The 12,959-nt window shown below is 30.8% G+C and overlaps 2 protein-coding genes across 2 annotated transcripts; one reads left to right on the top strand and one right to left on the bottom strand.

Annotated features, from left to right (window-relative positions):
- Positions 1–235: 235 nt before the first annotated feature.
- Positions 236–1,053, bottom strand: LOC125839960 (abscisic acid receptor PYL4-like). The gene is made up of 2 exons (XM_049518923.1): positions 472–1,053; positions 236–341 (listed from the first exon to the last, which is right to left on the bottom strand). Exons 1-2 carry the CDS (start codon positions 1,046–1,048, stop codon positions 307–309), a joined length of 612 nt encoding a protein of 203 aa, XP_049374880.1. The 5' UTR covers positions 1,049–1,053; the 3' UTR covers positions 236–306.
- Positions 1,054–8,805: 7,752 nt separating this feature from the next.
- On the top strand, positions 8,806–12,470 carry LOC125839965 (uncharacterized protein At5g01610-like). The gene is made up of 3 exons (XM_049518928.1): positions 8,806–9,088; positions 11,206–11,260; positions 11,848–12,470. Exons 1-3 carry the CDS (start codon positions 9,002–9,004, stop codon positions 12,216–12,218), a joined length of 513 nt encoding a protein of 170 aa, XP_049374885.1. The 5' UTR covers positions 8,806–9,001; the 3' UTR covers positions 12,219–12,470.
- Positions 12,471–12,959: the final 489 nt, after the last annotated feature.

The following is a 12,959-nucleotide window of genomic DNA, read 5'->3' as shown; positions in this document are numbered from 1 at the left end:
TAATTTGAATCATATACATATAGCACATATATTAAAAGAATTTTATTAATAATTAGGGCATTGCTAAATAATATATACTCCTATTAGTATTTCATTTCAATATTAATAATCTCTTGATAGTAATATATATATTATATATCCATCTTTGGACTTTATCAAGATTATGAATTGAAATTTGCATTACTTTAAAGGTTCTATCACAAATAATAAACTAGCATGGAAACAAAATTTTAAAAAAAAAACAACCATAGAAAGAAATTAATTCTAACCATGAATTTATCTTCAACAAGTGATGAACAACATTAGCTAAAAGGTGCAACGATTCTTCAAATCATCATACCCTAAAAACAAAACAAAAAAACTTCGATACATAATATCGATCACAAGTATAATTGACCGACCTCAATTAATTTCACAGAACATTTCATCTACTTGAATTCTCCGCGATCTGTTTCAACGATTGAAGATTACATTTTACAATAGTATCAACAAAAACACACGTTTCATCTCTAGTATTCCCCTTTGGTACATCAACAACGTACGATTCCACAACGATCGTCCCATTACCTAAAGGTTCCGGATGTAAAGTAGTAACAGATTTATAATTTGCGAGTCGGTGGTCCCCACCGACTACGCTAAAACTAATAACGTGGCGCTCTTCGTCAAGTATTTCCAGTCTCTCCGTGCTGTTGACAGCTGGCAGCCCGGAGATAACTCGGACTTCACGAAGAGTGCCTACGTTACCGTCTCCGTCGATGAGATGACAGCTCTTGACAAAGTGTTTGTACGCTTGAGGGTTGTCGAATCGACGGACGACGGACCATACGGTGGATACCGGTGCTGATATCCGCTGGATCGCGGCGGAGCAGCACTGGTTGGGTCCCACTAGATGCGCGTGATATTTGACGACGGAATCTGGTACCTCTTCGGTGCATGGTATTGGTGTGTGGCGCTGTAGTGATTGGTGGGATTGTTTGTTACAATTAGAAGGATTGTTGGAAGTGATTCTTTGGAGTAAAATTGATGATTTTTGAGGATTTGGAATCATTTTTTTTTTGTTGAATAATAAAATTTACAAACTATATGATAGTGGCTAATATAATGATTTTGATGAGAGTTTTTGTTGTGTTTTTTCTAGTGAATGATATAGTTTTGTATAGAGATATATAGAGGAGAGAGAGAGAGAGAGAGGGAGAAATTGGACTTTGAAAGGAAGAAGAGACAATAGGTTTCATGTGAGGATGATAAAAATAGGAAGCTAGTTGCTTATAGTCAACTTACCAAAACAACCCAAACCTTGAAGGATATTATTCTCTTTTTTTTTTCTTCTAAAAATAATACTAACATTTTTCCACTTTTCTTTTGGGAGTTTATTACCAAATGAAATATAATTAATTACATGTGCCAAATTAAATAATTGATCATATGAGTTGCAAATTCTAGTAAAAAACTAGATATATATGAGTGTGTTAGCACGAGGCCAATATATGTTACTTTTTATTTCTCAATTTATGTGATATAAAAGAACTTGAAGAGTCATTCAAATTTTTATATATTTTAAAAATATTTTAAGCACTTAATCATTATAGTTTATTTATATATTCCAACAATATATATACTCCTTATATCCCAATTTATGTGGCACAAATAGAATTTCAAGAGTCAACCAATTTTTTATATGTCTTTCAAATATTTCGAGTTGTTAATTATTAATATAATTTATAGTTTTTCTATGTCATTCAAATAATATATGTTACTTCCTCCATCCCAATTTATGTGGCACTGACAGAATCTTGAGAATTAATCAAATCTTTTATATGTTTTTTTCCAGATATTTTAAATTTTAAATTTTCGTAATTTATAATATTTTTACGTAATTATCAAATACATAAAAAACTAAAACATAATATTCGTGCCAAATTTCTTTCTTGACTAGTGAATACATATTCGTGCTTCTAGCGATTAGAAAAGAATTATTAAATCTTCTAAATGATTAATAATTTAATAGTAAATTAGATTTATTTCATCCTTTCTATGAGAAAAATGAAATATTCATTACGACATAATTTGATTTAATCATGTTCGGATTTTTTGGAGAGAGATGTACAACAAGGTAGAAAAGGTGTAGCAATAATAGATGCAATATTCAATACCTCTCCTTGCTTTTTTAACCGTAATCTAGTTAAAAGTTAGGGTGTGTTTGGTATGAAGGAAAATGTTTTCCTGGAAAATAAGTTGATTTTTGACTTATTTTCTCATGTTTGGTTGGTGAGTAGAAAATATTTTTCGGAAAAGATTTTTAGTGTATGATTTATGAATGAAAAATATTTTTGAGAAATATCTTTTATTTTAACTAGAGTAGAAAATAATTTTTGAAATTGAAAATATTTTTTAAAAACAAACTTAAATTTTTTTTGGGGGTGGAGCCTGGTAGGGGGTGGGTGGGGTGGGGGGATGGGTAGGGGGGTCGAGGGTTGGGGTGAAAAAATAAATTTTTGAAGTTGAAAGTATTTTTTAAAAACGAACTTAAATTTTTTTTGGAGGGGGGGCTGGTAGGGGGTGGGTGGGGTGCCGGGGGGACGGGTAGGGGTGACAAAAATTAAATTTTGAAATTGAAAATATTTTTGAAAAACAAACTTAAAAATTATTTTTTGGGGGTGGTGGTGGGGGGGGGGGGGTGATAAGGGGTGGGTGGGTGGGGGGTCGAGGGTAGGGGTGAAAAAATGAAATTTTGAAGTTGAAAATATTTTTTAAAAACAAACTCAAAATTTTTATTTTTTTTTGGGGGGGGCGGGGGGTTAAAAATTTGAAGTTGAAAATATTTTTTAAAAACAAACTTTTTTTTTTTGAAGGGGGTTGGGGCCTGATAGGGGGGCAGATTGGGGGGCGAGGGTAGTGGGTGGGGGGTAAAAAAATAAAAAATTGAAATTAGAAATATCTTTTAAAAACAATTTTTAATATTTTTTTGGGAGGGGGTGGGGGTAGGGGTGAAGGTGGGGTAAAAAGTTTGAATTTAAAAACAAGCTTTAAAATTATTTTTATTTTGGGGGGGGGGGGGGGGGTTGAGGGGCTGGTTTGAGGGTAGGGACAAATAAATTGATTTTTTCAACAAAAAATTAATTGTAATTTGAAGTTGGAAGAGAGGTTTGGAAAATGTTTTCCTTAAGTTTTGAAGGGAAGTCATTTTCCTTAAATTTGAGGAAAAAGAGTTGATTTGGAAAACATTTAACCCAACCAAACATGAGAAAATTGAAAAACAATTTCCTTCATACCAAACACACCCTTAGTCTTCCTCCTTTTCTGCTTTTATTAATAGTCCTTGTGAATTATTTTGAGTTTCTTTGAACTTGTATAATTTTATAACGTGACCTGATATCATGACGGATCTCTATCAATAAAATTTTCTAAGTGTATTTTTTTTTTAACAATACTTGCAAGGAGGATATATAATCACACATTTATAAGAAGTGTATGTTATTATTAATGACTCTCTTTAATGATTAATTATCAATAAAAGTAGTTATAGAAATTACATCAATCACAAAATGTTATGACAAATCAAGTGATTTTATGAGGAGATGTCTTACTTGGTCAATGTATACTATAGTCATCTTGTTATTAAGCAGCGGTTACTAGAAGCAACATCTTATATTCCACTTATATTTGCTACTACTTTTTTTTTATGAACTAATATAAATGTTTGCCCCCTTTTCTACTCACTCATCAAGCTAATTCTTGTATGATTTTTAGACCAAAAACATTGAAGATGTTTTCACAATTTATGTTCGTACATATTTTATATGGAGTCATTGTCCAAGACTTTTATAACAATGGTGTCATATGTGGGCCTCAACCAAACCAATTTTCTGATTTTATTATGACGCGTTTGATGGTTGTGATTACTGAATTTTGTTTATATTTGGTCTCCATGATGAAATTAACAAAAAATTCACTAGTTAAGTACCTAATTATCTCATTTCCATTCCCTTTTTAATATTATGAAAACTTACCAAAATTTGGACTTCAGATATATGTATTTGGTGTGGATATGTGTATCTCAGATATAAAGGGTCAAAATTAGGTGTAATTTGTTCTAAATACACTATATCCAAGTGGATTCGCATGCCGTATTTGACTCTCTCGCTTGTCTCTCTCCTATCTTGCTCGCCACTCTCCCTATATTTGGTATCCCAAATACATGTATCTAGCTCGATTCACAAGTATCCGGGATACATAGATTAACTCGTTCCCCTCTCTCCTTCTCTCGCTTGCCTCTCTCACTATTTTAGTGTATTTGATAGCAAAAATGCATGTATTTAGGTGCATTCGATATGAAATTCGATATGAAATTCTTAATTAGTAAGACAATATGTAATTATTCCAAACTATACGAAGAATTAATAAATATGATAGGAATGTTTGCCTAATTAGATAGTTTTTACTTATTAATATGCTTAACAAGGGTTTATTTGATAACATAAGGTTCAAAAATTGAAGATATTATGTAGATCATCAATCAAGCTAATGTTCTGGTGTCTCATTGTTTAAGGGAAGCTAATTAGATAGCGGACTGTTTGGCATATACCGCGACTTGTGTAAACATGTAAAAGATATGACATTTGAATCTAACTCAGTCGCAAAAGCTAGTTCATGAGGAGTGTGGATTGGGAGCCCGAACATGATAGACCTGGCTTTGATACCATGTAAAGATATGACACATACGTCTAACTCATCAATCTCAAAAGCTAGCTCATGAGGAGGGGATTGTTCAAGTCCATATAAGCAGATCGTCAGTCCATTCCTCAACATATGTATGGGACTTTAGCCCATTCTAACAAATACAATAGTGTTATCTAGTATCTACCAACCTTAATTTACAAGAAAAATGTAAATTTACATATAAAAGAACTTGAAAATTACTATAGTTTAGGTTTTTAAACTTCCTTCATGAAGAGCTCATAATTGCTGAAAGGGGTTCATGAAGAATGGTCTCCTCCTTATTTAATTTTTTTTTCTTTTTTTTTTAAGGGATGCAAAGACTGGTGGACCAAAGACTTTTAAACTAGCAATAACCATTTTGTACCAAATTCATAATTAGCTGCAAAACTGGATGACTTATTTTATATTTTCTTGTCTAAATTTGAATAAATTAATTATGTTTGGTAAAGTTGTAATATCATGCGTAACCACTTGCATTTGAACCTATATTGTCCACGCATAAAATTCTTTATAAAAAGTTTCAACGCCACATATATATCTGTTCCGCCCCACTGTCATCTCTAATTCATACACATTCATATATAGATATATTCATAAATATACACGAACATATGTAAGTACATATGTATATATGAAATGAACCAGAGATAATTTAATTCAAAATTTGATGTATATTGATCGTTGGAGGTGTTTGTATTTTAATTTTCTATTTGACTTATCACCAACTATTTAACAAATGTGCATTGTCTACGAGGAGCGAATACTTTTGGTGTTAGGATTTTGCTTCCTATGGTTATTATTTCAAATTGATAATTTAATTTTTATTGATGGTGTTTATGCTAAAACATGTGATTGATGGGTTAGGTTATACATTTCAAAGAAACTCACAAAAAGTTGAGGAGAGATCTCTTGCTTTCTTACAATTTGAATAGAAGAAAAATGACATTTTTAGATCTTAAAAAATGAAGATCTCTTATGAAAAATCGAGGAAATGAGATCTCTTATCCTCTTACAATTTGAATAGAAGAAAATGACATTTTTAGATCTTAAAAATGAAGATTTCTTATGTGTAAAAATAAAAATCTCTTATAAAAAGAAAACTATTTCGAATAATATTGAAGCGGTAAAAAATATTGTGACTTACCATAATTGATTTGGTTTATTTCAATATAAAAATTCAAAATTTGGTTCTTTAATTTTTAGGTGAAAGGTGACTCAAACCGAACAAGAAGTATCCCTACATCTATTCATGACCACAATTAACTCATAATTCTGTTGAAGGCCCAAAAAATAAAAAAGAATTAATTAAAACTACAAAACAATCCATATTTGTTAATATGTCCAACAAAGACATGTCTTTCTTTACTAGTATTATTTTGTTTTTGCGAAATATAATATTTTATATGGAGTTAATTTTTCGTCGCTCATGACTCAACTAATTACTTTGATCTTAGAAAATTATTCAACTAATGGTAATTATCTCATAAAGTCATTTAATTTTATTTTGTAACAGACGAGTCATTTAACTATTGTCATTCCACCAATAAATTAACTCGCTCAACTAATTCAAGAGATATTTCCCGTAAATATTGTTGATGTGGAATTCTTTTTGAGCCAAAATTTTAAAATAAGTAGCTATTTATTTTAATCAACTATTAAATCGACCCGCTTTTTATTTATTGAAATAAATCGTGTTCTAGTAGATTTGATCATTTTCACATAGTATAATGTTTTTATTAAGGTATGCAATTCTGAAACTAATTAAAGCTTATGCTTTGGTATGACATAACTTGTGTCAAGGGAGGTTCATTGTTCGATTTGGATCGGTTAGTGGTTAAAATTAAAATCAAATCAATTTAGCTGGTTTTTAAATTTCTAAAATCAAACCAAACCAAACAAAAAAATAACCGCCGAATTGGTTATTGTCGATTTTGTTCATTTTTTTTGGTTTTTTTGATTTTGAAGTAATAAAATTTTTTAGGACATACTTTCTCGATAGACATAGACAATCGGTTCACAAAAAGCTATTGTTTATTAAATTAAGCAATACTAGAGTTAGTATTACACGAACAAAGTGACTCAATTAAGAGAAAGTGTGACTATCTCATATGAGGTAGGGTACATAAAGACTAAAGTATGAATTTTGGTGGACTTGGACTTAGGACTGTAATAGTTAGACTAAAATTTGAGTGTTGTGATTGAGAAAATGGTAAGTTAAAGACTTAAAGTTAATTAAAATTTAACAAAATATTTACTCTATTTTATTTATGAAAAATATATAAATAATTATAAAATTTATATTTATAATTTTTCGGTTCGATTTGGTTATTTTTGCAGTTTTTTTTAATCAAACCAAATGATATCGATTTTCAAAATTTAAAACCAACAACCCAAATATGGATTTTTTTTAACCGGTTTGATTCGAATTGTGATTCAATTTGATTTTTTTATCATAACCATGAACAATTCTACACGTGTCTTGCAAATTCTGGTTGCAATTTTTTTTTCAATGTTATCTAAAAGTAAATAATATATATGTTATAACTTTTATTGATATATCATGGTCTTTAGATAGCAATTTTTTCTCATAAATGACTCGACTTTTATTGCTATAGACAAGATGATTCTACAAATAGAGAAATTATTGCTTGATCAAGTCAAATGAGAAAAAGAAGTCGATAGTAAATGTATGATGTGTTAAGTTTGATAAATACAATAATTTTTTAAATATTTTTCTGTGAAATTTATACAATCATAAAAGGTCAAGACATGTCGAACTGTATTAAGTTAATAATATCATATAGAATTTTAAAGTCATTGAACCAATTATAAAAATAGTAAGTCAAAATTTTTATCACTTCATCACCATAAAGACAAACTTAAAGTTTGCACCAAAATATAACTCACACTTTATTTTTTCCAAAATAAACATATGCTAATGTACCGATGAACTTCAACAAAGAGTTCATCAATTAAATGAATCCTAAATCTTCTAAATTACTACTATTCAGATATGTAAATATTTTCAAATTAACAATTGTATATATGTACTCAACATATATAGTGAAATGGAGAAATCTTTCTAAATTAACAAAATGTTTTTAAGTTTTGGGTGGCTCCATTATTTGTATTATCCCCAATTCAAAATGTTAGCCATTTTCTTCCAAATTTTGTAGTTTTTTTAAATTAATAAACGACGTGAAATTGTGTAAGCAATATATAACTAAGCTGTATTGCCTCTAACAATCATGTATTTTGTATTTATTAATAAAATTGTATATAAGAATAAATTATTAAAAGGTAGCCATTGATATTAAAATAGATATTGTAGCTCTTTAAATAATATAAATAAATAGTGTATGTCAAATATGCTATTATAGGTTGCATCTCTTTTTGTCTTCTTTTACAAATGATTTATTGGGTTTATATATTTTTTTCATCGCATTTGACTGTTTTATTATGGTAGAAAAATTTATTATCGATATTGATAATCTTCTATAACGTGCAATATATATTTATCCATGTGATATAATATTTTGAAAAATACAGTTCAATTTTTCGTGTAGTTTGACACTATAATTTACTATTTATTAGGAACAAATATATTTAAATTGAATAACTTTTCAAAATTATGATTAGATAATAATGTTATTTAACTTTCATATATATATATTTTATGTAAGAAAGATTTTAATAAAAAATAGTAAGTTGAACATAATGTACAATTATGTAACATAAACTTAACAAGTATCAGTACGAATACAAAAATATACTCTTAACTCATAAGGAAGATCATATATTCTTTTTGGTCAATCTCATTACACCAAATTACTTAATAGTACAACTTATATTTTTAATAATTAAAAAGGTAAAAATATTTTTAAATATAAAATAACATAATGTGAAATATGTTATTTTATCATTCTGATCAAATTTTCTGTCAAAAAGATTTTTCCTATTTTTATAATATAATTAGTATACGGATCCATGCTATGCGCGACCATTTTACTAGGCATTTAAAAGATAAAAAGGGTTTACGATTGTGGCACGCACGATACTTGAGAGTTAAAGAGAAACAATAATAATAATAATAGGAAAAGAAGCTTTGCCCAAACAGAATTGGGATAGCTCATATTTGGGTGTGGAAAAATTGGGGTAAAAGAAAACTCGAATCCACTTTATCTCTCTGAATTGGACTCAGAGAGAGAGGAAGGAGGAAGAAGACTTGTTTAAGCTTTTGGAGTTTTCGTCATTGGGTTTATAGAAATCTTCGACATTGAGAATGGATCAGATATTGAACAAAGTGGGTTCTTACTGGATAGGTAAGAGAGCCAACAAGGAGATCAATTCCGTCGGTGATGACATTAATGTAAGTCCCTTTCTCCCTTACATTCGGTTTGCTTATCAAATGTTGTATCGTTTTTATTTGAATTTTGATTGTTATGATCTAATTTTGGGGGATTCATTTCTTCTTTATGTTTGTGTAAGCAATTGATTGCATAATTTACCTGAATGATTAACAAGGTTTTCCTCAATTTTGATAAAAATTAAGTCTTTCTAGATAGGGTTTCTACTTGGTATACTGCGGTTCAAGCTGAGGATAGTGGGTGTGACCACAATTTCCATTTTTCTTTAATCAACTTCAGTGTCTCCTTCAATCCTGATTATTTGAGCTTTTCCTGTGGTCTAATTTTGGGAATTCTTAATTATGTTTGTGTGAAGCATTAAACTTTTACAGCTTTGATTACAAAATTTATGTTGACGGTGCAAAGCATGACTTTTGAAACTTGTTGTCCCTCTTTCCAATTCATGTGAAGATGGTTTGACTAGGCACAACATTTACGAACGAAAGGAAGACTTTTGAAACTTGTTGTCCAAAATAATCAGTAGGCATTTCTCATTTGTGTGACTAGAACTCAAACTCATTAAGGGTAAAATGAAAAGTTTAAAGTCAAATCGTTACTATATATAGAAAAGTTCCATTCTTTTTGAGACCGATCAAAAGAGAAAGAGAGTTACATAAATCGGAGCGGGGGGAGTATAGAATATTGAATATGAAGATACCATTTTGCTGATTCCTCTGCAGCTTGGTTATCAACTGGTGCCAATATATATATGATATTTTGATCTATGTTGTTGCTATTTACTTCCGTTGGCATTTTTGAGGATTATGTGGCGAGTGATGACGTTTGAAAATTGGTTCTCGGTATATATTTTAGATGTACTGCATATTCATCTGTACCGTGATATTTCGAATCAGATGTATTGGGAAAATGGCTCTTTGACTGTAAATGGGAATGCGGAACCCTTCTTAGTGGAAAATGGATTGATAACCAGGAAATGCCGCTAGAAATTTCTTTTTTTGGATCAGACTTCCACATACAACAAGCTTTAGTGGAGGCATGGTTGATGGTACCACTAAATTTTGTCACTGATTTGCTAAAGTTCACACCTTTTTGGATGAGCAGTATCTTCTCTCTCATGCTTTTGTTCTTCCCGTTTTTCTGTATTTCCTATGTTGTTCTTGGACAGTAGACAAATTTGGATTTGACATTGCTGGTCTAAGGCTCTTGTTACACTTCTTAAGTCCCGTTAGGACATGAGTTTTCTTTTTCTTTTGTTTTGAAAAATATTTTCATTGAACATTGTTTTTGGTTATAGATTAGAATGTTTTTTGGTTAGTTTTTGAAGGTGAATTTTTCAAATTTGACAAAGTGAATTTTTTTCTCACAAAACTTCAACTTCAACTTCTTTTTTCAAGTGAAATACATGTTCAACGCAACTTCATTTTCCAATACATTTTTTAACTTCAATACTAATTTTTTCCCAATATCACTCTGTTAATGTCCAAACACCTACTTTCTTGTTTTTAGAGAACAATATAATATTCTGTATATTCTATTCTGTGGAGATAAAGGAACCTTCGTCTCGACCTTTATTACATCTTCTTCGGCTTTATTATTTAACGTGAGCATAAACTTGACAGTTGGGCATGCCAATGAATGCTAGTGTGAAGCTGTTAACTGTGAATACAAGCGTTAAACAAATGAAAAACCTTTATCCTCAAGATGATGGTAAAAGCCAACAGAAACTTTTAAATTCTAAAATAATAAGGCCAGTAAAAACTCGTATGTTCTAGTATGATTAAAACTTAAAAGTATTATAATGTTATGATAGTTCTTCAGGAGAGAAAAATGGTAACCAAATCCACTTAAGTTTCCTGCTGCACTAAAGCTAATGAGCGTAGTTGATGGAGAGATTCAAAAGAATTTTCAATTCAGCAAAATCTTGATAATGTCACTTTTTTAGCACATCAATTGAAACCGATTTAGAGCTATTATTCCCTAGGAAGAACAATAGATGTTTGCTAAGTTTGAGTTGTTTGGCAAAGAGCAGTTGGTTCCTATAGTCACTTCTGTGTGGTATTTCTATATATCTGTTTCAGTCGTTTTGGTTCATACTGATCCTTTCCATTTCAATGATCAGTCATTGCAAAGCAGTATTGAAGGAGGAACAAAATGGCTAGTGAACAAGCTTAAAGGTTTGTGCTCTCTCTGCATAACTCACCATGCTTGCACTTCCATCCCCCACCTCACCCTTGTATGTTCAAAATGTGCTGTCTGATCCACTAGCACACCTGTCTTTCCCCAAGGCAGTTGGAGGGCAAGGACAGGTAAATAACATCGCTATGTTGCTGCCAAGAATATCTCACAATAATGTTTATGAATATTAAGAATGGTGAGTGAATTAGTTGATGAGAAATCAGGAGTGCCAGGGGGGGAACATTTCTTGTAAGAGTCTCTGAGTGTTTATTTGTGTGCGGTTTTCTTTTTTATTCGTGGAGAGGAATTGTCCAGCACAGTGAGGTAGCTTTTTGTTCACCAGGAGGGAACATTGGTTGAATATGGTGTACAGAGTCTTTCTCTAGTGATGTTTTTGTTGGGAGTTAGCTGTGGACTAGAAGACTATTCTATTCTAACTTGTCTTATTCCAAGTTCTTTATTCTCTGACCGGGAAGTCCCTTATTCATTTTCTTGAGGATTTCTAGCTATATCAACAAGTTTTATAGTATGTCGTTTGGTACAAGTGATAACCTCTTATCTTCCCTTCTTAATCTTGGTTTTGTAGGAAAAATGCAAAAGCCATTGCCAGATCTTCTGAAGGAGTATGATGTTCCTGTAGGTATTTTTCCTCGGGATGCCACCAATTACGAGTTCAATGAAGAGACACGAAAGCTCACTGTCTTTATACCCTCTGTATGTGAAGTTGGTTACAAGGATTCATCTGTATTACGCTTCTCTACAGCTGTTACTGGATATCTGGAAAAAGGAAAGCTAGTTGAGATTGAAGGAATAAAAACAAAGGTGATGGTGTGGGTAAAAGTTACTGCCATCTCTTCAGAAAAATCCAAGGTTCATTTCACAGCTGGGTTGAAGAAAACCCGAAGTAGGGAGGCTTACGAGGTTCTGAGAGATGGAGTAGCTATTGAAAAGTTCTAGTGAGATAATTGTCTTTGAATGTTCGATATACTATGAAGCCATTCTCAGGGCTCAAAATTACAACTTCTGTTTGTTAATTTCTGTCTCTTCTTTGTATGCTGCTGTGTTGGTTTTCTAAGTTTGATTTCAAAATATGTTTCTTACCTTGGCATGTTAGAGTAAGTAACAAACAAACCCCCCAACAACTTTGAACTGATATTACTACTTTGTTTAGACAGTCCTAGTAATAAAAAAAATGTTGGCATTTTATTTTCTTTGTTTTTAAACAAGAGAATGAGAAATTTTTTTGGATATATATACTCTACTCTATTTGAGAGGTACGAAATATAATTAGATGCAATTCTTTGCTTATACATGCTTACACAATTTATTTATTTTGGTCTTATACAATGATACACACATATGTAGTATTGTACAATTAGGTTGGATAAACTTTTTTTTTTTTTTTTTTTGTACAGATAATGTTTTCTTCTTTGACCACAAAATATACAACATATTTAGTAGGGTTAATTTGTGAATTGTCAATACACTGGGATGCTATTTTCTTCTTTTCCACATGTTTCATGTTTTGGAGGAAAGGTATATTTAAATAACTAGATATTATTTGTAAAATTTATAATCGAACACAACTTCATCTTCAACTGCAACTTCAAAAGTTTCAAATAAAGTGAAAAAATATTTATAATAGTATGATGTAGCTCATATATGAGATTTAATCCATGACATTATTGACTATTTATT

Source organism: Solanum verrucosum, unplaced genomic scaffold (genome assembly GCF_900185275.1).
Source record: "Solanum verrucosum unplaced genomic scaffold, falcon-dt-bn FXZP01000177.1, whole genome shotgun sequence".
Taxonomy (NCBI): Eukaryota; Viridiplantae; Streptophyta; class Magnoliopsida; order Solanales; family Solanaceae; genus Solanum; species Solanum verrucosum.
The sequence above is the reverse complement of the archived record's forward strand: the minus strand, read 5'-3'. Positions and strand labels throughout refer to the sequence as shown.